This window comes from Notolabrus celidotus, chromosome 5 (genome assembly GCF_009762535.1).
Source record: "Notolabrus celidotus isolate fNotCel1 chromosome 5, fNotCel1.pri, whole genome shotgun sequence".
In the NCBI taxonomy this organism is placed as follows: domain Eukaryota; kingdom Metazoa; phylum Chordata; class Actinopteri; order Labriformes; family Labridae; genus Notolabrus; species Notolabrus celidotus.
This window is the reverse complement of record NC_048276.1, coordinates 23,511,894-23,538,179: the sequence shown is the minus strand read 5'-3', so window position 1 is coordinate 23,538,179 and position 26,286 is coordinate 23,511,894. Positions and strand designations below refer to the sequence as shown.

The 26,286-nt window shown below is 39.7% G+C and overlaps 1 protein-coding gene and 1 long non-coding RNA gene across 2 annotated transcripts; one reads left to right on the top strand and one right to left on the bottom strand.

Moving 5' to 3' along the window:
• The first annotated feature begins 10,739 nt into the window (after window positions 1-10,739).
• Window positions 10,740-11,635, top strand: bhlha9 (basic helix-loop-helix family, member a9). The gene has a single exon (XM_034684541.1). It carries the CDS (start codon window positions 10,766-10,768, stop codon window positions 11,633-11,635), a length of 870 nt encoding a protein of 289 aa, XP_034540432.1. The 5' UTR covers window positions 10,740-10,765.
• A 1,039-nt stretch (window positions 11,636-12,674) lies between these two features.
• LOC117813409 lies at window positions 12,675-22,369 on the bottom strand. The gene is made up of 2 exons (XR_004631410.1): window positions 22,246-22,369; window positions 12,675-13,086 (listed from the first exon to the last, which is right to left on the bottom strand). It is a non-coding gene; the product is annotated as an uncharacterized LOC117813409 (long non-coding RNA).
• Window positions 22,370-26,286: the final 3,917 nt, after the last annotated feature.

Genomic DNA, 26,286 nt, shown 5'->3' with positions numbered 1-26,286 from the left:
GACGACACTCACTGGCCATGATCACACCATTCTTTTCTTTATAAGCAACCACCTATTTTACTTTACAGCTTTTCTTCCCATAAATCAGCACACTCTCCCATTGTAAGAGTGTTTAAGCGCTGGAAACATCTCTAATGCTGCAGAATAAACTGAACACACCTCTATGATTAACAGGCAGCACTGTGACAGACACACACTGAATAACACTTGAAATGTTGAGCTGTGCGTGCTCACATACCCGGGGGATTGTTTCAACCCGACAGCAGAGGTTTTATAGCTGGCGTGCTCACTGACGGTGATCACAGCAGCCAACAAACGTAATTGCCAGTAATTTCAGACGGAGTGATTCACAGTAGTTGTGTTAGTACGCTTGCTGTTTTGTTTTGAACACGCTGGACGAGTTGTGTGATGCAGACAGTCTCTCACCGTGTCACCGAAGAGTGTTTCATTCAAGTATGTCTGCGTGCTGCGTGTTGACAGATTATAACGACAGCTCATCCTGAACATGAATATACCTCAGATCAAAGTGACAAGCCGTTTTTTTGTAGCAAACATTCAAATGTTTCTCATCCAAGAAGAAGCTGGGGAAAGGCTGACTCAGAGAGGCCTGATTCAGTTAACACTTGACCAGGAAAGCAGAGATCAAGAATGATATTATTATAACATGCATACATTGTATCCACCATGTTTATCCAATAAAGTTATGGAATATTTTTTTAATATATATCATCAAAAGTATATATATATATCTATATATATATTATGGCAAGCCGTTCAGGAAATAATATATTGAATGAAAGTCTGAATATATTGAATGAAACTCGATATATATGGAATGAAGTCTGAATATATGGAATGAAACTCGATATATATGGAATGAAGTCTGAATATATTGAATGAAACTCGATATATATGGAATGAAGTCTGAATATATTGAATGAAACTCGATATATATGGAATGAAAGTCTGAATATATGGAATGAAACTCGATATATATGGAATGAAAGTCTGAATATATGGAATGAAACTTGATATATATGGAATGAAAGTCTGAATATATGGAATGAAACTTGATATATATGGAATGAAAGTCTGAATATATGGAATGAAACTTGATATATATGGAATGAAAGTCTGAATATATGGAATGAAACTTGATATATATGGAATGAAAGTCTGAATATATGGAATGAAACTTGATATATATGGAATGAAAGTCTGAATATATGGAATGAAACTTGATATATATGGAATGAAAGTCTGAATATATTGAATGAAACTCGATATATATGGAATGAAGTCTGAATATATGGAATGAAACTTGATATATATGGAATGAAAGTCTGAATATATTGAATGAAACTTGATATATATGGAATGAAGTCTGAATATATGGAATGAAACTTGATATATATGGAATGAAGTCTGAATATATTGAATGAAAGCTTAAATAAGTACTCTGAACACCACTTCTAATCGTATTGTTTTATTGTCATCAAAGAGACTCATCTTTTATTAATGTCTCTCTGAAAATAACCTTTTGCACTTCTTTTTAGTGTTTCTGAGGGGACACATTTTCCTCTACCTCTGTAACCTGTGGTAATTTGGTCGTACTTTTTCATTACACTCACTCACTGTCAGATGATGCACACAGGTATGAGCTCCACCTGTTAACATTGAACAGGATGCTACATTATCACAAGTCATAACAAAAGTTAGCTAGCGAACTAGAGGACTGAACCACCTGAATAAAGAAGGGGCAATATCTTTAGCCTTTGTAGAAGTGTGTATAACCTGTGATATTTCATATTTTCGTATTTTCACTTGTTTACTACCCTCCTAAATGCTTCTGCAGCCCACTGCTTCGTGTTCCTCTCGTCTCTCTGTGCAGACGGTCCGATCATCACTTTTGGATGAAACCAACTTAATAGAGAGGAGGGGTGGGTTCCTTTTTCCTATACGGATTGACTTAACAGCACATGCATTACCCAAGGGGTTGATAACCCCTTCATTAATTAAAATTGCAGTGAAAACATCTCGTGCCTCCCTCATGGTTGCATTACTAAAAGCTACGTCTAACCGGAAAACAAAATCACACCCCTATGATCACACCCCAGAAAGACAAGATGGCGCAGGCCATACATGACGTGATTTTTCATTCCATATATTCCGAGTTTCATTCCATATATATCGAGTTTCATTCCATATATATCAAGTTTCATTCAATATATTCAGACTTCATTCCATATATATCGAGTTTCATTCCATATATATCGAGTTTCATTCCATATATATCGAGTTTCATTCAATATATTCAGACTTCATTCCATATATATCGAGTTTCATTCCATATATATCAAGTTTCATTCAATATATTCAGACTTCATTCCATATATATCGAGTTTCATTCAATATATTCAGACTTCATTCCATATATATCGAGTTTCATTCAATATATTCAGACTTCATTCCATATATATCAAGTTTCATTCCATATATTCAGACTTCATTCCATATATATCAAGTTTCATTCCATATATATCAAGTTTCATTCAATATATTCAGACTTCATTCCATATATATCAAGTTTCATTCCATATATATCAAGTTTCATTCCATATATTCAGACTTCATTCCATATATATCAAGTTTCATTCCATATATATCAAGTTTCATTCAATATATTCAGACTTCATTCCATATATATCGAGTTTCATTCCATATATATCAAGTTTCATTCAATATATTCAGACTTTCAATCCATATATTCAGACTTCATTCCATATATATTAATTTCCTGAACGGCTTGCCATAATATATATATATATATATATATATATATATATATATATATATATATATATATATATATATATATATATATATATATATATATATATATATATATAGTGCAGGAGACACAGTACATTTTGATACACAACATTCTCTCTACCCCTGAAATTACAAAAAGTTCTCTCTGATACAGTTGGGTCTGGGCTGCTGAGGGGGCCATTACCTCTTCCAAACTCACTTCTGTAGATAGAAAGTCTATTGGTGTGATTCCACGTGTGTGGAATGCCCTTACACAAACAAGACAAAAACAAACGAGACTAAGAAAACCAAAAGCTGGGGATACAGCTACGGCTACAGAAAGCCTAACTCTGAAAAAATAAACAACTTTATCCACCATTTTTATTCAATACAGATATGGAAAATTTAACGAAACTTTCAGGTTAAAGCAGTCGCCAAGTTTCACTTCCAAAATCATGTTTTAAAGCCATTTCACAAAAAAATGTCTGAAGGGTGGTTTAAAACTGCTAACTGTGGTTTTTGAGTTTTTATGAATATATATATTTCCAAAACTGACCATTTCCACCATGCAAACAAATCAAACCTATGATTCTTTATGAATGAAATACTCACCACTGGTATTTATATGACAAGGATTTGAGCTTCCACCTTGAAATCCTGAGTCACATGATTCATCTACTGTATCACTCGAGACCACCACCACCCAGGTTTAACTTTGTCCCTCTACTGGGTCAATAAAGAAGTTTCACTCAGTGTATAATGTTGCAAGCAAGTTAAATCGCTTGGTGACTCTCACGCAAATGAGAGCTGAAAACATAAAGCTTGAACACAAGTTTCAATAATTGCAGTTCCTCAAGTGTCCACTTCAGGCTCAAGCTCCCAAAGTTAGTCAACCCCAGTTAATACTCACATCAAAACCAAGCATAAGCCTTCGGTCTTGAGAAATGAAGCCAACTCCAAAGTGCTAAAAACTGCAGTTCCTTGAGTGTCCACTTGAGGCTGGCTCCGGTAGCCCCAGAAACCACATACACACCCATTCAAAAAAGCTGATCCTTACAGCAAAAACAAACATGTTTACAGCCTGGTTCAAAAAAAGATTTGGGTCTGAAGAGCTAATTTCTCTATTGGCACACACTGTATGTGGATGAATTCATCATGACTCATTAGTTTATACATTTAAGGTTGAGTTTTGCTTAATTAGGTGCAGAGCTAACTTGACTGACAGATGGGCACACTGTAGCTGTTAGCGAGGAGGCTAAAGGCCTGCTTCAACGCTGCCTCTATGTCTCATGCTTAGGTCGACTGAAAAGTTGAGTCAGCACTTTCAGTATGGTGACTGTCATCATTGGGCTTTAAACGCTGCTTCAGAATCCAATGTGTGACATCACCAAGACTGCGTTCATGTTTTATACAGTCCAGGGTTTAAATCTACACTACTGGTCTATCTACACAAGTTTTTTTATTGAAAATTATGCAGTTCAATGCCTTCTTGTGCTCTGAAATGAAAACATCGAACAAATACAAAATTTAATTTCAAAAAATAAATCATGGAATCAATTCATGAAACCAAAATGTAGTCTAAACTTTTGACTCATCGAAGTAGCGACCTTTGGCACCTTTTTCCGGCCTTTTCTAAAGCAACACATTACTTTCTGGAATACAAGACGTTCAAATATTGCTCATGAGGGTATGGTACCACAGTGTGTTCCAACACTACTTTTTTGCAGACAGAGGGGGTTGTAAGTAATCAAGGAAAGTTGGGACACCTGTAAGAATTAGTAGCACCAACTTTCAAGGCTTGACTAACCTCAATTGCAGAACAGCAACCCATTTCTTGTTCCCTGAAAAAGGCCTTTTCGTATAATTCTGAAATGTACATTTTTTTTTCAGTTTTGGTTATCTTACCTTTTTTCTTTAAACTTTTGGCAATTCACCCCTTACCTTTGTACCATTTCAAGCAATTCAATGGACTTGAACTGTTTGGATTTCAGTTAAAAAAGTGGAAAAATTGGGGTGTTCTAAAACTTTTGTAGTTTGATGAATTAGCATGTTAGTAGAACAAAAGTTGAGGTTAAGCTAATTTCTATATTCATGACAACTATGCATGGGCAGAAATTAAGAATAAGTCACTGTCCAAATTCAAGGAAGCCTTACAATGTTCATTATTGTGTGTGGTGACTTCCTCACTTCATTTGAAAGCTGCAAGATTTCAGCTTATACGATCACTTAATTTGGCTCTTGGATTTCTGCAATATTTAACCAAACGTTACACCAAAGCACTATTTTATGCTTGACTTTGCAGGATTTTTCCCTTCATATGTAACCTTCACTGTGCAGCACTGTGTTTTTGCAATAAAAAAGATGAGCAATAAAACAGCAGGCATGAATAACCACAGATTGGTAGTGCACAGCTGATAACATAGATTTGTACCCACATTAACCATCGTTGGGGATTGTGGTGTGACAAATAGTGTGAACTTTTTTTTTTTTTTTGGACTGGGAGGTTTTTATTGAGGTGAGAAAATTCCATAGCTGGCACCAAAAACATGCATTAACATACCTGTGCAAAGCCAAGGTTAGCGAACCCGGAGCTTACTCACTTATTAGCCTTAACTACCCCTTTGGAAATATACATCTATAATGTTTGGCACACAGACCTCTAATAACAAACGGCTAACAACCGGTCATTATGGGGGCTTGAGCAGGAGATTTACAAATCTTAGGTTCAGCGGCGTTGGACAGGTTCCCTTTGCTTGAAAATGGTTATTCCATCGAGGGCACGGTGAGCTGCGTGATAAAATCTGCTGATTTATTCCCGGCGGTGGATAATTACTGGTGTCTTGTCACCTGTCAGAAATGAATGGACGGGGAGAGTCCGAGGCTGTAGTCTTCATGCTTTTTACACCGCAGCAATAAATCTGACATGTTTGTGAAGCCATAAATCACAGCGTGTGATAAAGCCTGCTCACTCAGAGCGGCCCGGCCCAAACATTTCAAACAGTTTTAGTTATAAAGGTATGTAGGAGATCAGCAGGGTTATTTAAAAGGTGTGCTAAATACACAGGCCTAAGAGGTTACTTTACTACTTCACAGAAACGGACCTTTGGTCACAAAAATAACAGGGATGCCTAGACGACAGAGTTGTTGCGCGGTGAGACCTCTGGCTGTAAGACATTATACAATGATATGAGAAAGTCTGCACAAACTTACTGAGTTTTTTCACCGTTTGTTGTATTCAGATCATGTCTGCCATGTTTTTTGAGAAGGTTTAAAATCTGAAGAAAAGACAACTCCACTGAAACCAGTTCAACAGTGAAGACTATGTTTCGCTGAGAGCTGTGTTTCAATGTAGATTTGAAAAAGCAGCACATTGTATTTTGATGAAATTTTCCAAGTCTTAGGGCAATTGAGTAGTTAATTAAAGTTTTTTTTAAACTTTATGAGCTCTTATTTTAATTAAATACTGGACAGTTATTAGTTAATTAATTAGTTAACAGTTAATTCAAAGCTGACAGATCAATAATCATTAAGACAAACAAACAAAAGATAGAAAAAAAAGGTTGATTTGGTAAATAGTTTATTATTTAACTAATATGCATAATAGTTCTATTTATATGCAAATGTTTGTGCCATGGGCACAAAATAATCTGTTTGGACAGCATAAAAACAATATAAAATGTATGATTACAAATACAAACAAACAGCAAAATACAATATTTGTGTGTAAACTGAGGTAAACCTGATGGCAGTGAAATGACGAGTTGACTTCATAAAGACTGTGATCTATTTGTCTGCAAATATTAGAGAGATGTGATTCTCTCATTCAATCATTACCTTTGTTGTGAAAAGAATGAAGAACATGATTTACATTCATGGTTATAAAATGTAGTTTCATTCAAATATATTTTGCACTACTTCTGTTGCCAAGCATATTGTGTATTGATTATATATATTTTATGTGTTTAAAGCCCCAGTGAGGATTGCTTCAAGGGAGTAGGTGTCAGACTAGATGTAATGACGTAAGGACAGCTATGTGATGGTGGGTGCTGTGACGTGCTTTACAATATTGATGTGTGAACCCAAAAAAACCCAGTGAAATTAAGGCAATGACTCATTTTTTTCATCTGAATCAGAACAAAGCAATCAAATAATATGTGTGAAAATAGTCTTAGTGATGGTTTCAGGCCCTCTGGTCTTTTTTTATTTGCATTTAGTAGCATGTATTTGAATAATACAAGTACATTTTGTTGCATTAATTTGAATCCCCAAATCAAGAGACTAGTTAAAATTACTTTTCACTGTTGATATGGACTTTAACATATTCTGAAATCCCAAAACAAAGGATTCTAAAGCATGCTAAAAAACAATGGGATTAATTGCGATCAACCACTGAAATTCTGCAATTAATCAGGATTAAAAATATCAACAGTCCAAGTACAATGTTGACTAAAAAAGGATTTTGATAGTTTGCAAATCCTTTAAATCCTTTCTGTACTTAATAGTTCAAACTCTACAACACATCAAATGTTGAAACTGAAAAATATATGCTCATTTTGAATTTGATGACAGCAACACATTACAAAAAGTTGGGACAGGGAAAAAAAAACACAGAAAAAAATTGTGTAGTGCTAATAAAAACACCTGAAAGAGCATCTCCCAACTGAGAGGTTAATTTTCAACAGGTTACATGACTGGTTTGGATTTCATTAGTTACAGTACATAGCCTAATATCTTTTGAAGATTTCTGGAGAACTCCGTGCACAACAAGGACAAAACCAACACTGGATAAAAACAAACATGGCTCTGTAGTGGAAGTCACTGCATGGGCTTAAAATCACCTGACCCTGCATCAACAAACAAAGGTTGAAAATGTATAGTGAGAAGAGGTAACCATATATAAATATGATCTAGAGCGAACATTTTACACTGTGCCTCAGCTTTTTTGGAATTGGGGTTGTCTCTAAGTTATTTATTCTGAAGCAGGCACAGCATATTCACCTTAAAAGCATTCAATGAGACCGTTTTTTAAAGGTGTAGGTCTTCTTTTTATTCCAATTGAGGTAAAGGGAACAGCAAACTTGACAGCCTTTTTCCCTTGTTCAGCTCTGAACTTCTGTACAGACAGTAAGAAAAGGTCCTGGGACTGAAGACCCCAAGTTATTGTTCTACTCTAATTACACACTACATGTGTGGGTGAATACATGAAGACATCTTTTTTAATAAGAACGTATTCTCACTGAATCCCTGCTGATCTCACAGTAAAAGACTGCTCTGAAAGTTCCCACCTCAGATCAATAGTTGTGTCTGCTGAGGCTGAAGCTGTGGGCTGTAATTGTCTTAAAGGTTGGCGTCTCTAAGCTGCAGCACCGACAATAAAACCATGAGGGCAGGAAGGAAGCAATGCTCCTCAACGACCCCCAGTTCACTGTCTGAGCGACCTACCCTTTACTTACCTGACCCATTGCACTTGGCCAGAAGCCTAGCTAAAGGTCAGTGCAGTCACCTTTCACTGTCCAGCATGTTATCTCACACAAAGATCTGTAATGTGGATACAGACCTTTACTTGTCTTGTACTACATGTGTCGGTCAAGAGGAAGGAGTGAGTAAATAAAACACATGAGAGTCTGTTTTCTCTGTATCTAAGTGGACCTTTTCAAAATGACTCCTAACTCATAACTTTGTTAGATCAATAGGAGCGCGAGGTGTAACAACAGGACTTTATCAAAATCAAATACCATCTTCTGGCAGAAGAATATGAACGAAGGATAGTCTTACAAGCAGAGATTGTAGGTTCTGATTGTAAAATATTTGCCCTTGTTTTTTCCCTCTCTTTGAAGTGTCAGCCTTGCTCCACTCTTGTCCTCAGGTGCTGCCCAGGCCTGATTTATGGGGAAGGTTCCAGGGAGACTACTCTAAATTACATGGCCCTTAAACCTGAGCACAGGGAGAGAGAGAGAGAGAGAGAGAGAGAGAGAGAGAGAGAGAGAGAGAGAGAGAGAGAGAGAGAGAGAGAGAGAGAGAGAGAGAGAGAGAGAGAGAGAGAGACAGACAGAGAGAGAGAGAGAGAGAGAGAGAGAGAGAGAGATAACTAATTGCAAGGACAAATCTAACCTATATTTGATAAGAAGGTTCCTCTTCCCACACCTAAGAAAAGGTGAGATGTGTGGGATAGATTGGACCACTCGGATACCAATCTGTCTTCAATGTGCCTGAGACTTTCCTTTCCTTTCACCTTTCAAATGTTTTTCCCGTTAGTGGTTATTGTGGTAAAAAGTGGGAGGTGTATTAGGCCATGTACTCAGTCCTGCAAATCCGACCCCTGGCCCTTTGCTAAATGTCTTCTTCCACTTCCCAGTGTCCAACTCTATCCGCTGTCTCTTCCTCCAAATAAAGAAGTAGAAATCCCCTGCAAATAATCTAAAAAAAAAGAAAGGCATGCATGAAGCTGTGCAAGGAAAGAAACAATCATCAGCATTCATTTTTTTTTAAAGAAAAGCGTTGAAATCACAGGATGGATAAGATGAGAATGATTCATTTTTCAGTGTTTTAAATCCCAGAGGCTGGGAAAAAAACTAACTTTACACCAGTAGAATTTCAGATTTTTCAGTGAATTATTGTTTTTAATGGAGTAAAAGTTTAAAATCAAGGCTCTGAAACGTATTCAAAGTATAAAATTTAGCCCTCTCATGGATAACTTGACTGTTTGCGTGCAAGGAGACTGAAGATGCATCATGTTTTTACGAGACTTTTGAAACCTTCAGCTCGTTAAACTTTAAACAAGTGACAGTAAATTAGGATGTGTTATTCTAATGTGTACAAAAAGTTAGTCAGGCGATTCTTTCTGGCTCTGAATATGCTTGTACATCGACGGCTGCGTCAGTCACCTTCGTCAGTCACCTTCTTCAGTCACCTTCGTCTTATTAACAAGTTTTACCTGTTGGTTCCAGACATTAAAACCAGGTCAGTTTTCCTCATCTCTGTCTCATCTTCACGTGCCTTTAATATCACTTTGGTAACATTACGCTTCTCATGCTTCGTTTCACTGATAGATTTACCAAGTAGATGATCTTTTTCTGTATGTTGTTGTCCAGTCTTTTTATGCAAAGATGCTAAATGAAAAGTGTTAAAGCTGATGTAACAAGCCTGTTTGGAAAGTGTTAGGATCAGACTGCACAGAGATTTGTGTTGAAGTGTAGGGGTAATAGTAATAAGTTGTTGGAAAAGTAAACACACAGGTAACGCAGAGATACCTGACTAAGAATCTGAGCTTTATTTCTTCCCCTTTCTTTAAAATACTCCACAGCTTTATGGAAAGCATGAGTTAAAAACACATAACTGACGTCAGGGATTACAGGACTGTTATGTGAGTTGAAAACAGCCAAATCAAATCCTCTCTAAAGGTGTTAAAGGAAGTGTCAAGTTAATTACTATCTTAAATAATGAGTACGTTTTGTGTATGTCTTACACACACACACAGTGTGTTGAAACTCTCCTGTAAGATCCTGTGAGGGATGTGAGGGAGAGTCAGAGGAGGAGGAGGCGGTGACAGTGCCATTTGCCTGCAGGGCGCTCATAAACTCGCAGAGGCAGAGAGAGTGCATCATTCCTCACAGGTGACTGTACCATGTGACTTCAAGAGCTTTAAAAGCAGGCGGACCTGTCCTGCTCAGGTACAAGTAATCACAAGGCAGCAGAGGAGTCAGAGGAGGAGAATACCTGGGCTGTCGGCACAGCAGCAAACACCGACAGCCCCTTGAAACGACTCAAGGAGTGCGTGGCTGGTCACTGAACAAGTCTACAAAAGCTGTGTTCTTCAAAAAGATTCTTCACTACAGCGACAACACGTTTGATGGGCACAGGAAGCTCAGCATTCTTCATCAAGAGTCTTCACTGCAGCAACAAAACAAGTTAAAACTTTCAAATTGGCTCGTTCAGCATCCACTTTATATCCAGGATGAGCTGCAGCAGTGTTACAGGATCAGAGTTCTCAGAGGAGGAGCTAGATCTTGGTGTGCTGGATCAGGGAGACGACGATAGCAGTCCAAAGGCATCTTTTCAGGACAGTGAGAGCTCCAATAGCCCGAGTGACCCAGAGGAAGGCCAGACAAAGAAACGCAACCGGCCCGTCCGCTCAAAAGCCAGAAGAATGGCCGCTAATGTCCGTGAGCGAAAACGCATCCTGGACTACAACCAAGCTTTCAACGCCCTGCGAGTGACTCTGAACCATGACCTGAGTGGCAAACGGCTATCCAAGATCGCCACCCTGCAGAGAGCCATCAACCGGATCTCTGCTCTCTCTGTGTTCCTGAGCACCAACCCCCCAAACAAGCCATGCACCCACCGGGAGTGCAACAGGTCGTCTGTGGGTCCAGCTGGGATGGGAGCCTCTCGACTCGAGCAGAGCAGGGTGACAATCCCTCGCCTTGAGCATCAGAGCTACGTCCCCTGGCATGCTTCCATCTCGCACCAGATGCAGCCACAACAAGGAGCCCACATGCATCGACTACCAGCTGAGACTCACCTCTACATGGACAACCCTGTGTCCTCCTGTCCTCCATCACCTCACTACCCCTGTTACCCCCCTGAGGGACAGATTTATGCCTCACACGGACACTGCAGCAGCCCCCATGACCACCCGCCTAGCCCTCTCAGGTACCCACAGGTGGGTGAGGGATTGGGGTACCAGCCAGGGATGTGGGCCTCCTGCACTCAAAGGTACATGGACACGTTTGTGGAGCCTTCTCAAGCTCTGGGGCTCCCCTGGCAGGTAAACTACCTGCAGGAGCCAGAGCACAACCTCCCCCTGTGTGCAGACATACTGTGACATCTAACACTGTAAGCCTTGAAGACACACAGAGGACTGTTTCAGGATCTCAGGAAGACTACAACTTTTATGTCTCTGCTGTGTCAGTCAACTCAGTATTACACTTTCAGAGCAGAGTCATTGTTGTGTAGTCATCACATATGTATCTAAATGCACCAGCAATCCAGACTACAGAATGTTGTTTATATCAAGAAGTTTATTTTGCATTTCAAAAGAATGTTTCAAATGATTGTGCTCTATTTGTTAATCTGTCAAATGTCTGCAAAAGCTGAATGATCAGGCAAAATGAGACAACATGAATTGTGTGACAATAAGAGATAGACAGGCAATGCTTCAGTTGTTCTTTCATCCTATCTTGAGGAAATGTGAACAAAGATTTGAACCAAAGTGTATCATTTTGTTAATGTATTTATTGTTTATATTTTGTAAGACCTCAGTTGAGTTTGTAAAGTTGTAAAAGTTTGTACATTATTTTCTAAAATACAAAATTAAATGTTAAAATGATGTGAAATCTGTCATGCTTCTTGTGTCATAACACACATGTAGCTGTAATTGGTTCTCAGGGATTGCACAACAACTACAGCACTTAGCTTTACACATGTTTAAGTGTGTTCATGCACATCCAAGTGTGCATACATGTCTTTAGGTGTGCATGTGTATGTTTGTGTGTGTGTGTGTGTGTGTGTGTGTGTGTGTGTGTGTGTGTGTGTGTGCATGCGTTTGATTATAGCCTGAGGTCGTAGCCTCCACTGCTCTGACTCTGAGATGACAGAGGTCCTTCACTTGGTTGAAAAATGTCCTCACAAGTCCATTCTTGTCATTTTTCTGGGAGAGGAGAAGCCAAGGTGCCGTGTTTGACACACTGCATGATAAAAACTGACAAGGAGGACATCATCCAAAGTGTTGTGTGAGCCTAACATTTAATATCAAATGCAAATAAATAAAAAGAGCATTTCCTGAACCTTATGAAAGACGTTTTTCTTGACTTTCACCGTTGGAGTTTTTTGCACAAATAGTGAGGAAAAAATGGAAGCAACACAATAAAACTTTTTTATTCAAGAAATCCTTTTCTGCACAGAAGCACTCCACAGATAAAGCTACCACTCTGCAACAACAGCAGGTGAGATCATCATTAGTAACTATCAGAAGGTCAGTTAGTCGAGAGGAAACTCTGACCCCAGTTTTTCCTCCAGGGCTGCCCCAACTCGTCTCAGTCGACAACAACTTTCCCTCCCCTGCAGAGCAGCATGTCATGGAAAACAAGTTTAATATTAGACTATAGGACGAAGAACACGACAGATTTATGTGGGCTCAGGAAGGAAGACAGCGCCCCGTCATCAGCGCGGTGAAATCCCCTGTCGGGCTGCACGGACCCGCAGGTGGAGGAGGGTGTGTGAGAGTGTTTTGAACATCCTGGAGGTCTTCCAGCCAGGGCCCTGAGACGCTGAGGCCTGAGGAGAAGAACACAGGCTCAAAGGAGGAATAAAGAGTGTGGTAGGACAACAATTAGCAGACAGGAAGGAGAGGAAGAAAGGCATGAATGGCAAGGGGGAGTGGAATAATAGGAAGAGGTGGTGAGAAAAAGGAGAAGAGTGTATCTTCGTTCAGCTTCTGTTCAGACGTGAATCATAGAAAACTTTGAGTCATCAGAGACGAGTGCAGCGCACTGACGGCATGTCTCTCCCTCCTCCCGTTTTGGCACAGACGCAGATCTCTGCTCACTTCAGCGGCAGTTTATTTTCTCACTTGGGTTCTCAAGAGACTCCAGACTGAAACCTGGCAGACAGCAAAAGGCGACTGAGACTTTTTTCTTTTGCTCGTCCCTGGTTTATTTTACTCCACATCTGGTAAAAGAGTGTCAAATCATGCAGCATGTGCTTCTGCAAACAATGGTGGTACACAGTTTGAGAGCATTCAAATGATTGTCATATTTGCACAACACTTTATCTGGATATATAATTCCTAACATGTTAAATGTTATTTTTCCTCATTGGAATTGAGCTTTACACATTTTATTCTCCCATTATTTTTTATGTCTCCAAAATATCTCATACAATCCATTCATTGTTTTTAATGTTGGTATTATCTTTGGTTTTATCAACTGTCTGACTTTATTCAGGGTTCCCACTCTTTTCTAATGATTGTTTTCCATGACTTCCTTAGGAAACTTTCACTGACAACCCAGTCAATATGACAGGGAATTTTGTTCCCTTAATGGAGCAATTTGGGCTCTTTGCCCAAATACCCATGTAAATATATATGTATATATATATATATATATATATATATATATATATATATATATATATATATATATATATATATATATATATATATATATATATATATATATATATATCATTAATTTATAACTCCAATCCCCTTTTTCTCTTGTGAATAATACTTTCAATGTCTGCCTTAAAATCAAAAAGTAGATAGCATTAAAAGTTTAAAACCAACCAACAGGGATGTAACTTGTCAGTCACAGATGCTGAGAGGAAAACCAGTCAGGGCTGCAGCTATCAGTTATTTTACTGATTCAGTTCTGCTGATTAATTCTGTCAATTCATCAGAAATAAATACAGTCTGGTGCCTTGAGCTTCAGAGTAAAAAGCAAAAGCAAAAGTTAGAGTCTAAAGTTAGAGTTGAATTTGCTCAGGGTATTGAGGGCCACTGCATCTTTTCAGTTTATCTCACTTTAACCCCTTTACTAGCACTCTTCAGTGGAGTCTGTAACAATGCTTTGAGAGACAGCTACAACATCCCACATAGCAGATAGGTCTGGGCCAGATCTGGCAACAAGCCTGCACTGTTGGCTGACTGCTGGCATGGCAAGTGGTAAGTCAACCGGATGTGGCCCAGGTCTGTCAATGATGGCATTGTATATAGATGGCATGCCACATCTGGCCTGATTGTGGCTTGGTTTATGTGGCCCAGATCTGTCCATGCCGCATCTTGGCTGATTAAGGTTGAGCTTGTGATTAAGCTGGCCCATGTGTGGGCCGTCTCTGGCAAACTATATCTTGGCCACTTAAGGGCCGTCATTCTTTGTGTTATGTTGGCCGAGTCTAAGGGTATTGTGGGCCAGACCAATTTTGCTATGTGGGATGTCATGACAATCAATCAATCAATCAATCAATCAATCAATCAATCAATCAATCAATCAATCAATCAATCAATCAATCAATCAATCAATCAATCAATCAATCAATCTTTATATATATAGCAATGATCTCAAGACATTTTAAAAATAGAGGTTTTTGTTTACATTCTGGTCCGTTTTGCCAGCACAGAGCAAAAAATAAAAGCTACATTTCACCAGAATTTAGCTTGTGCTTGACTTGCTCAAATTGGGCTGCCATGCATAGTTTTAGCCACGGCCTCCCATACCAAACTCTCTACCATGTTGCTTGTCCTTACACATAAGAAACCAAACCAACCAAACCAAACAGGCTCCTCCTGAAACTCCTCACAGGAGCTTTAGAACCAGAGGAGATGAAGCTTTCAGAATCAGTGAGTTCTTTAAGATCAGGTCTTAAAACACATCTTGTAAACCTGATATTAAGAGATGTCTTCTCTGCCTTTTTATTTATTTTGTCTTTTACTTCACTTGCTTTCAAAGTATCCCAATAAAATGTTTAAATGGAAACAACTAAATCTCAGTTAGATAAGTGCTGGAAGGCAGGCCTGTGGTGATGTGGCAGGTGCTGAGGGCTTTTAGTGATATAGTTTAGGGTTCAAATCCTGGACAGAGACCGATTTGGTGATTAACATGAAATGTTTTCAGCTGTGCTTTTGAAGTACCGTTAAGACATAAATGAAAAGACCTAAAGATACAAGCAGAGGCAAAATTGGACAGGGCTGCTGCCTTTCAATGCAAGGGTTCTGCGTTTGAATTCAGGCAGTGAAATACTTTCCCCGCAGTATAGTTTGAACTATGTTTTTAAATTACAATATCCAAATGGTGGAATGAAAAGACCTACAAAAGAAAGCTCATTGCTGCAGTCCTGTGTGTTGAGGATAGGCCTGCTACCTTTCAATCTGATGGTTCTGGGTTCAAATCCCACTATGGGCTTCCAATGGGAGATGGAAATGCAACACTTTCCTCAAAATGTGATTGAATTGTTCTATTAACCCTCCTGTTATGTTCGTTTCTTAGGGACAGCAATAATGTTTGTGGGTCAACTTGACCCAGGAACCGTTCGGCTCTTTTCAGAGAGCCGGCTCTTTTGACTCGGCTCCCGGAAGACTCCCGAACGGCTCTTAATTTAGGATCTTTTGAAGCCGCATGTTAGCCTTGCAAAAGATAATGGTTTGTCTGTTGAAAACCCTTTTACATAGACTGCTTTTAAGAGAAGCCTTAGAATTGCCAAATGTTGTGAATTTATTCTGTTACAAAACCATTCTTACTTTTGTTTAGTATTTTAATCAAACGTTTTTAATGCACAAAGTAACAAAAAACTGCAAAGCCGTCTCTCTCTCGATGCAAGCCGGCTCTTCTGATTCACTATAAAAACATTGGCTCTCCGCAGAGCCGCAGCTTTTGATCATGGAACATCACTAAGGGTTAGGATTAGGGTTAGGGTTATGATTACGGTTAGGGTTAGGGTTATGATTAGGGTTAGGGTTAGGGTTATTATAAGGGTAAAGGTTATGATTAGGGTTAGGGTCAGGGTTAGGGTTAAGATTAGGATTAGGGTTATGATAAGGGTAAGGTTTAGGGTTATGATTAGGGGTTAGGATTATGATTAGGGTTAAGGTTATGATTAGGGTAAAGGTCATGATTAGGGTTAGGGTCAGGATTCGGGTTAGGATTAGGGTTATGATAATGGTTATGATTAGGGTTAGGGTTATGATTAGGGTTATAATTAGGGTAAGGGTCAGTTGACCAGTTTTCCAGTACTGGAAAACACCTGGAAAATGGGAGAAAAAGTAAAATGTCCTGGAAAAGCACATATAGTCCTGGAAAATTATTCCAACATGGCTGCATGCGACCTGACCCTATTAACAAAACACATCCCCATGCATTGAAAGTTGAGTGCACGCTGTGCTGGAAAAGACAGCAACACTGCACAACTTTTTTCACATCTTTTCTCACATCTTTTGTCCTTCACTTCATAATCATGCATTCACAGAAAATGGGGGTATATTGTTTATGTTTTATGGTACATTAACCTTGTAGAGTGCTCTTTTGATTCAAAGAGTCTTATATTTAAGTTATAGTGTGACCAGTGGAGTCGGGCAGAGAGCTTGGGGGTCTGTGCCTCACAACTTTCTCTGCAGGCTGAGAGCTCAATTACCGTACTGTAGCTCAGTTGTTCTCAAAGTGGGGTCATGGGACCCCTGGGGGTCCGTGAACCATAGCGTGGGGGTCCGTGAAATAATTTGAATACATTTCTAATAAATTATAAAATTGTGCTGTGTCATTACAAAACAGCATATACACCATTGTTATGATACCATTTGGTGGCTCGAAGGGATATGTGAGTCTTGTTACTGTTAATTTTCTGAAAGCGTTTAAGATCAATTACTTGAAAAGTATAAATGCTGTCATGTTGAGTCCACAAGGAATGAAATGACCCTCTGTTTTAAAGTATACAAGTGGTATTTACTTGATTCAAATTGAAGTGTTATCTGTTTATCACTATGGTACAGGTCTGAAGTATTTACATTAATACGTTTTACAATACAAATAGTTCCAAGGGCAACTAAGAGTGCAAATGGTAGTACGCATGTGTTTTAGTGATGGGAACTTCGGCTCTTTTCAGAGAGCCGTCTCTTTTAACTCAGCTCCCAAAGAAGAGCCGGCTCTTTCGACTCCCGAACGGCTCTTAATTTAGGATCTTTTGTTGCCGTATATTTTAGCTTAACTTTGAAAAAACTAATGGTTTGTGTTGAAAACCCTTTTAAGTACAGTGTTTTTATGAGCAGCCTTATAATTGCCCAATTTTGTGCATTTCTGTTACAAAACCATTCTCACCCTGATCCTAGGGTTAGGGTTGTAATTAGGGTTAGGGTTAGGGTTGGGATTAGGGTTAGGGTTGTGATAAGGGTTAGGGTTAGGGTTAGGGTTCAGATTAGGGTTAGGGTTAGGGTTAGGGTTCAGATTAGGGTTAGGGTTAGGGTTAGGATTAGGGTTAGGGTTCAGATTAGGGTTAGGGTTAGGATTAGGGTTAGGGTTCAGATTAGGGTTAGGGTTCAGATTAGGGTTAGGGTTAGGATTAGGGTTAGGATTAGGGTTAGGGTTAGGGTTCAGATTAGGGTTAGGGTTCAGATTAGGGTTAGGGTTAGGATTAGGGTTAGGGTTGTGATTAGGTTTAGGGTTGTGATTAGGGTTAGGGTTGTGATTAGGGTTAGGGTTCAGATTAGGGTTAGGGTTAGGGTTCAGATTAGGGTTAGGGTTAGGGTTAGGGTTCAGATTAGGGTTAGGGTTCAGATTAGGGTTAGGGTTAGGGTTAGGGTTCAGATTAGGGTTAGGATTAGGGTTAGGATTAGGGTTAGGGTTAGGGTTCAGAATAGGGTTAGGGTTAGGGTTCAGAATAGGGTTAGGGTTAGGATTAGGGTTAGGATTAGGGTTTGGATTAGGGTTGGGGTTAGGATTAGGGTTAGGGTTCAGATTAGGGTTAGGGTTCAGATTAGGGTTAGGGTTAGGGTTCAGATTAGGGTTAGGGTTAGGATTAGGGTTAGGGTTCAGATTAGGGTTAGGGTTAGGGTTAGGGTTAGGGTTAGGGTTCAGATTAGGGTTAGGGTTCAGATTAGGGTTAGGGTTAGGATTAGGGTTAGGGTTAGGGTTAGGGTTCAGATTAGGGTTAGGGTTCAGATTAGGGTTAGGGTTCGGATTAGGGTTAGGGTTAGGGTTCAGATTAGGGTTAGGGTTCAGATTAGGGTTAGGGTTAGGATTAGGGTTAGGGTTGTGATTAGGGTTAGGGTTGTGATTAGGGTTAGGGTTAGAATTAGGGTTAGGGTTGTGATTAGGGTTAGGGTTCAGATTAGGGTTAGGGTTAGGGTTCAGATTAGGGTTAGGGTTAGGATTAGGGTTAGGGTTGTGATTAGGGTTAGGGTTGTGATTAGGGTTAGGGTTAGAATTAGGGTTAGGGTTGTGATTAGGGTTAGGGTTCAGATTAGGGTTAGGGTTAGGGTTCAGATTAGGGTTAGGGTTAGGGTTCAGATTAGGGTTAGGGTTAGGGTTAGGGTTAGGGTTCAGATTAGGGTTAGGGTTAGGGTTAGGATTAGGGTTAGGGTTAGGGTTCAGATTAGGGTTAGGGTTAGGGTTCAGATTAGGGTTAGGATTAGGGTTAGGGTTCGGATTAGGGTTGGGGTTAGGATTAGCGTTAGGGTTCAGATTAGGGTTAGGGTTCAGATTAGGGTTAGGGTTAGGGTTAGGGATCAGATTAGGGTTAGGGTTAGGATTAGGGTTAGGGTTCAGATTAGGGTTAGGGTTAGGATTAGGGTTAGGGTTAGGGTTAGGGTTAGGGTTCAGATTAGGGTTAGGGTTCAGATTAGGGTTAGGGTTAGGATTAGGGTTAGGGTTAGGGTTAGGGTTAGGGTTCAGATTAGGTTTAGGGTTAGGGTTCAGATTAGGGTTAGGGTTAGGATTAGGGTTAGGGTTAGGATTAGGGTTAGGGTTCGGATTAGGGTTGGGGTTAGGGTTAGGGTTCGGATTAGGGTTAGGGTTTGGGTTAGGGTTCGGATTAGGGTTAGGGTTAGAACCAGAACTAAACTTAAGTAAACAGAACCAGAACCAAAGTCATGCAAACAGAACCAGAACCAAAGTCAAGCAAACACAACCAGAACCGAACCAGACCGGAGCCAGAACGTACCAGAACTGAACCAGAACCGAAGCGAACCGAACCAGAACCGTGCCAGAACCAAACCAGAACCGAACCAAACTCAGCCAGAACCGAACCAGAACTAAACTAGAACCGAACCTGAACCGAACCGAACCAGAACTGTGCCAGAACCGCACCAGAACCGAACCAGAATCGAACCCGAACTGAACCAGAACTGAACCCGAACCAGAACCGAACCAGAACCGCACCGAACCAGAACCGTGCCAGAACCGTACAAGAACCGAACCAGAACCGAACCAGAACCGAACCAGAACTGAACCAGAACCGAACCAGAACCGTGCCAGAACCGTGCCAGAACCGAACCAAACTCAGCCAGAACCGAACCCGACCTAAACCAGAACCGAACCAGAACCGAACCGAACCAGAACTGTGCCAGAACCGCACAAGAACCGAACCAGAACCGAACCAGAACCGAACCAGAACCGAACCAGAATCGAACCAGAACTGAACCAGAACTGAACCCGAACCAGAACTGAACCAGAACCGCACCGAACCAGAACCGTGCCAGAACCGCACAAGAACCGAACCAGAACCGAACCAGAACCGACCCAGAACTTAACCAGGACTTAACCAGAACCAAACAAGAACCGAACCAGAACCGTGCCAGAACCGTACAAGAACTGAACCAGAACCGAACCAGAACTGAACTAGAACCGAACCAGAACCGAACCAGAACCAGAACCGAACTCAAGCAAACAGAACCAGAACCAAACTCAAGCAAACATTATTAATATCCTCAGGTTGGCATTGAGAAAAATCCGATGCCTCAGCTTGGATGGGCTGATCGGATTTCTCCTCTCAGTGAGTATTTGCCCGGTCTTCAAGAAGACTCTCTCTGAAGGAACAGATGAAGCCACAATACAGAGCCTCCCCTCCATCACCTGTATCCTATATCCTCACATGTGATTGGCCGCATGGCTGCCAAGCTGACCAATCAACACAAAGTTCTGCTGTGAGCAGAGCTGGGGCTGAGCACTGTGAGAAAAAAACGAAAGGAAAAAACTGGGAGCCAGCTCTCTCGATGCGAGCCGGGTCTTCTGATTCACTATAAAGCATCGGCTCTCAGAGCCGCAGCTTTTGATCATGACACATCACTAATGTGCTTAATCTGTGTTACTATTATGAGGGGGTCCATGGACAATTTTCTCACCTGTAAGGGGTCCCTGGCTCCAAAAAGTTTGAGAACCCCTGCTCTAGCTAGTGGAGTGCAAACTCCCGATAGTGAAAACAAACGGAACAAAAAGAGTGACACAGCTGCACAGAAACTCCTAGACTCCTAGACTACATGTCTTTCAATGTAGACTTCCACTGAGAGGAACATATAAGCCTATTTAGGAACTAAATTAGGAACTAAATTTAGACTGTCATACCAGCTTGATCATCAATGAAAATGTCCTGGAAATGTCCTGGAAATGTCCTTGAAAATGATCTCTGGAAAAGAGTGGGAACCCTGATTATTGTGTATGTTGATTAAGCTAATTTAGGCATGTAGAAGAAGTTTCATACCGAAACAACACTATTAACATCTTTTTTTTTTTTGAACTTTGAAAAGGGTCAGTCTGACCTTGAACATAACAGGGTTAAACAACTACAACAAAATAGTGAAATAAAAAGACCTAAAGAGACAAGTACTGACAACCAGCTCCATGGCATGGTGTTCAGGCCTGCTGCCTTTCAATCCAAGATTTCTCAGTTAGAATCCTTTATCTATAACTGTGCTTTTGTACAATATCGAGATGGTATAATGAAAAGACATAAAAAAGAAAGCTCATCAAAGCAGCCCTGTGGTGTTGAGGATAGGTTTGTTACCTTTCAATGGTTATGGGTTAAAATCCCACTAAGGGCTTCCAATGTGAGATAGAAATGAAACACTTTCCCCACAATGTGCACGTTCTTTTAAACTACTACAAAGGAATTCTGAAATGAAAAGACCTAAACAGACTAGCATTGCAAAGTTGCCCTGTGGTGTGGTGGACAGGGCTACTGCCTTTCAATGCAAGGGTCCTTGGTTTGAATCCTGGTGCAGATTGTCTGTGGGTGATGAATATGGAAAGCTTTCCTCACACTGTAGTTTGAACTGTGCTTTTGAAGTACAAAATCTAAATTGTGGAATGAAAACGCCTACAAAAGTTGTTGTTTGTTAAATGTTGTCTTCAGGGCCACCGTAGTTTTCATTGTGAGTATTCACAATATAAACAAATTCTTGCATCAACCTTTTTTCTATTATGTACTATTATGTACATTTATCACCTTCTCGTTGTGTGACTCATTCTCAAAGAGACTCAGTTTTTGACTCATCTGTGGACAGAGGTGTTCGTCGTGTCTCTCTTGAGAGAACTACTCACTGTGAAGCAAAACATGTGAATGAAAGCAGCAGAAACAAACATGACACTTTGATTTATAGAAAACGTATGACTGCTTTTGAAGTTCATATCGAGGGATCAATATTAAGATAAACTTGTCTTATGAGCAGTCAAAAGTCATCACGACTGGTTTCACTCTGAATTTTGTTTTGCTTTCAGCCTCATAGTTTTTTAATATATGTTGTTTCATTGCTGTATGAGTCTCCTACTTATTTCTTTGTCTACCAAAGCACTTTCTTTCAAACTCTGCTACATGAATCCAGTGATTTTGTCATTACTAAAGGAACCTAAATATTGTCTTTGGTCATGAGAGATAATCCAACATGGAGGAGAAAACCACTGCTTTTTGCAGAAAAGTGCTTTCACAGGTCAACTTTCCTCTGTGACTGTGACTCACCTGAGTATTTACCTCACTTCTCCGACATGTGAGCCTGTCCTGTCAGTGATGCATCTTCTTTTCAGACTGCTCCGCCTCCTGGACACCCTCCGCTGCCAAGCTGATGGAAAAGAAAACAAGCAAACAGGGGAGAAATGGTGCCAAGACAGCGGGTGTGTTAGCGTGATCTATGAGGATGAGTCAGACGCAGGAGGGAAGATGTTGATGTGCTTCTTACGGTGCCCACCCCCTTCTGCACACACACATGCATAAACACATACACATACACAAATAAACACTTTGCTGCTCTGACATCATAGGTGAAGGTGAAGGAAGTGAAGGTGCCAGAGGACATGATGGGACACAGTTTTTTCCCATGACATGCACAAACAAACACGTTACATCTAAATTATTGACGTCTGATATTCAACTTTATGATTTCTGATAAAGTTTCCCTGTGCATGTTTAGTTTTAATTTAACTATTTATTTTTTTCTTGTATTTTTATATAAATATTTCTTCTTTTCTACTTGTATGTTTTTTTTCTCTTTTACTTTTACATGTTCAAAATCAAATCAAAATCAAATTTACATAACAATTTTATAACCCAGAAATATTAGTTCAAAAATAGGTATAATGTCTACAAAATTCCCATAATATCATGTGTTGTCCTTGCAGCCATAGCTCACACATGCAACTAGAACAGAGAGTATGCACATGACGTCACGCTTAAAGGAGTCACTGCAGTAATGAGTGGAGGACAGCCAATACGATGTAGTGCTGAAAGCATAGTCAGGTTTTAGCCTGAATTTAGACAAAACACAAAGAATCCTCTAAATAGAAGGCTGGCAGGTTTTAAAGTCAGTTTTCAATGTGACAAAGCTGGCTGGATCACCATGCTCATTCACTATAACCTGCTCAGAGTATGTTCAGTCTGCTTGAAAAGCTCAGTCCTTACACTGATTATGACATGACGATGTTCTCTGTGATCAGATTAGATTCTCAGCTAAATTGAATAGAGGAATATTTTAGATTTTTTGTGCTTGAAAGTATTTATTTCGAACATGTCAAAAAATAAATACAAACAAACAAAAAGACATACCCCCCCCCAAAAAGCATTACAAAACAATGCCAAAAAGAAATCAATACAAAGCTGTTTCATCACTAATATGAATTATGTAACATGTCCTAAAAGTAGTGGGAAGAAGTTACATTTATCAAATCCCACCCGTCCTCCGAAAATTAATTAGTAATTAATAATCAAGTAAGCTTCCCTTTATATACAAACATATCCAATATTAATCTACTTTTAAAGATTGTCTATACTTCTTCTTTTTTTTTTTTTATACCTATACATACATACATACATACATACATACATACATACATACATACATACATACATACATACATACATACATACATACATACATACATACATACATACATACATACATACATACATACATACATACACAATAATAATAATATGAAGTGAGGAGCACACTGAGAGCTGTCAAGACTGTGCAGGCCAGCTCACCAGGACCCATCCCTGTCTCAGTCTGTAATCCTGCCCTGCCTCAAATCTGTTATCCCACTGCTGAAAAATATGACACTAACCAGCCTGAACGATAACTGACAGGTGGCACTGACACCTGCCATCACAAAGTGTCTCAAGAAACTGGTCAGATGTCACATCATGGCCAGACTCCTATCTACTGTTGACCCACACCAGTTTGCATACAGAGAAAATAGATCTACACAGCTCTCCACACAGCACTTGCCAGGCTACTTGTCATAGATTTTAGCCCTGCATTCATATATTGTCTTATATATTGTCTTATATGAGCTTCTCTAGATGCGTGTTACAACATTTCTTGGAGAAAAGTAAGAACTTAAGCATTTTAAATTTGAAACAGTGTGTTTTCCAAAATGGACTCTGCTTCTTCAGATTGAAAGTTGAAAGATTACTGATTTTAAATGCTCTGATTAATCCACGCTAAACATTTAGAAATGAGTCCTATCTTTAGTTAACTTCTATACAAGTTACATCACCTCCATGTCTTTGACTATTACATGAACCTCTCCTTCTTTGTCGGATCTGTATCCTTGTTAGAAAAGAACAGCTCCAACTTCACTCATTCATGAAGGGTTATTCCCGCTCTTTCCACTGACAAACCAGACATGATGCTGCTTGTTTTATGGACCTGATGGATTCACAGAGCAGTTTCACTTCTGAACACTAGATGGAGGCAACACAACGAACCTCTAACTGAGACAGTGAGACATCACAGGCTTTAGATCCACTGAAACTCAGCCGGCACAGGTGACAAGAAGGAACATGTGGCTTTTCAGTTAAGAAGAGTATCAGGGGGAAGAAAATCACATGCCATCAAAACATATGAGTGCTTTTAAGATGATTTTATGGACCTTTAGCCTTTAAGATGGAGAGGACAGCTTGAGAGAAAGACAGGAAGAAAAAGGAGAGTGGGGATCAATCCTACAGCCATTGCAAAAAGGACTCTGCACACTCTCCAGACGGAGGCGTAATTACTCAAAGGAACAGGATGCATGAACATAGCATCAGTTACCTCTTCATGTAGACTTTTAAGGACTGTTTTTAGAATGTATCTGAAGTTACAGGAGCATTTCTGAGCAGGTGACCAAACAGCAGCATTTTATTTGATTTTGTTTCGTTTCTGAAATTCTGAAGGTTTTATTATTCCTGTGGTGACAAGTTATGTCACAATATCGAACAAGTAACATATTGTTCCTAGACCAATCTCTCTCTGTGAAAAAGTGAAAACTCTTTGTTTGAATGTTCTGCTGTGGCTCGACGACAAGAACAAATCATGTCAGATGAGGAGGGACATATTTGCATGCAAAGACAGCAAAATAACACTCTGTAACGCTGACAAATCCATCTGTTTACCAACATAATGCTACAAATAAAATGATTGTTTATTGAACTGGGAGAAGGGACATAGGAAAAAGAGATGTTGGACGTTTCTCTGCAGATCTTCTGATTTTCAGACGGCAGAACAAACAGAAGTGTCACAGAGGCTGAGAGCGGCAACTCAGGTTCAGTCCCCACCCTCACATCATCCCCCACGCTCTCTCCCGTGCTTCTGACTCCATCCACTGACCTGTCCTCTCATGAAGGCATGAAAAGTCCACAAAATAAAGTCAATTTTCTGCTGAAGTAATGCTCAAGGTGGAAGTGTGAAGAGTGTTTATTGAAGTCTTTGTGAAAATGGCCAAAAGAGTGAGAAACCTTTCGATGTACCAGCTCTTTCTTCAAACAAACTGAGAAATGAGCTGATGCATTTACCACAGGCCTCAAAAGGATGTTTTAATAAAAGGACAGAGGGTTAAATCCAGGATCATATTCAGAAAAATAAGACCAGATACTCAATCATAGATGGGTCCTGTTTGTCCTCGACCTACACTTCTGTAAGAGGGACAGACAATGCCATGCAACACTCTAAACCTTTTATATAGCTATCTATCCAGAGCAGGAGAAAACACATGGACGAGTTCTCCCTGCATATTTCTCCTCTGCATTTACCACAATACATCCATCAATCCTGGTTGACAGACTTAAAGAACAGTTGAGACTGGACCCTAAACTAATTACATGGATTATAGATTTTGTTATGGAGAGACATCAAAGTGTGAGGGTGGATTACACCCATCAGATGTGACATTTACTTCTGTTGGCACACCACAGGGCAGTGTGCTGTCACCTCTGCTTTATATATTTCATATTTATTTTCTTAAAAACTCTACTTTGTAACACTGAGAAGAAAACTTTGACTTCATTTTATAAATATTTTTTATCTAGAGTATCCGTGGTTTGTATCGTATGCTGGTATAGATAGTCGGACACCATTCATTAAAATAAATTGGGAAAACCCCAGGCTGGGTGTGAGGGCAGACAAAGTTTGGATGGATACGTCTTATACACCTTCAATGGAGTTTCAGCACTGCTCTCTAATCAGAGGTAAAAAAATAGACTAATTTATTCCCATGGCAATAACTCAATTATACAAGTTATTGGTAG

Excerpts from the sequence above, each read along its gene's own strand:
- bhlha9 (XM_034684541.1), top strand. The coding sequence starts at position 10,766 with ATGAGCTGCAGCAGTGTTACAGGATCAGAGTTCTCAGAGGAGGAGCTA.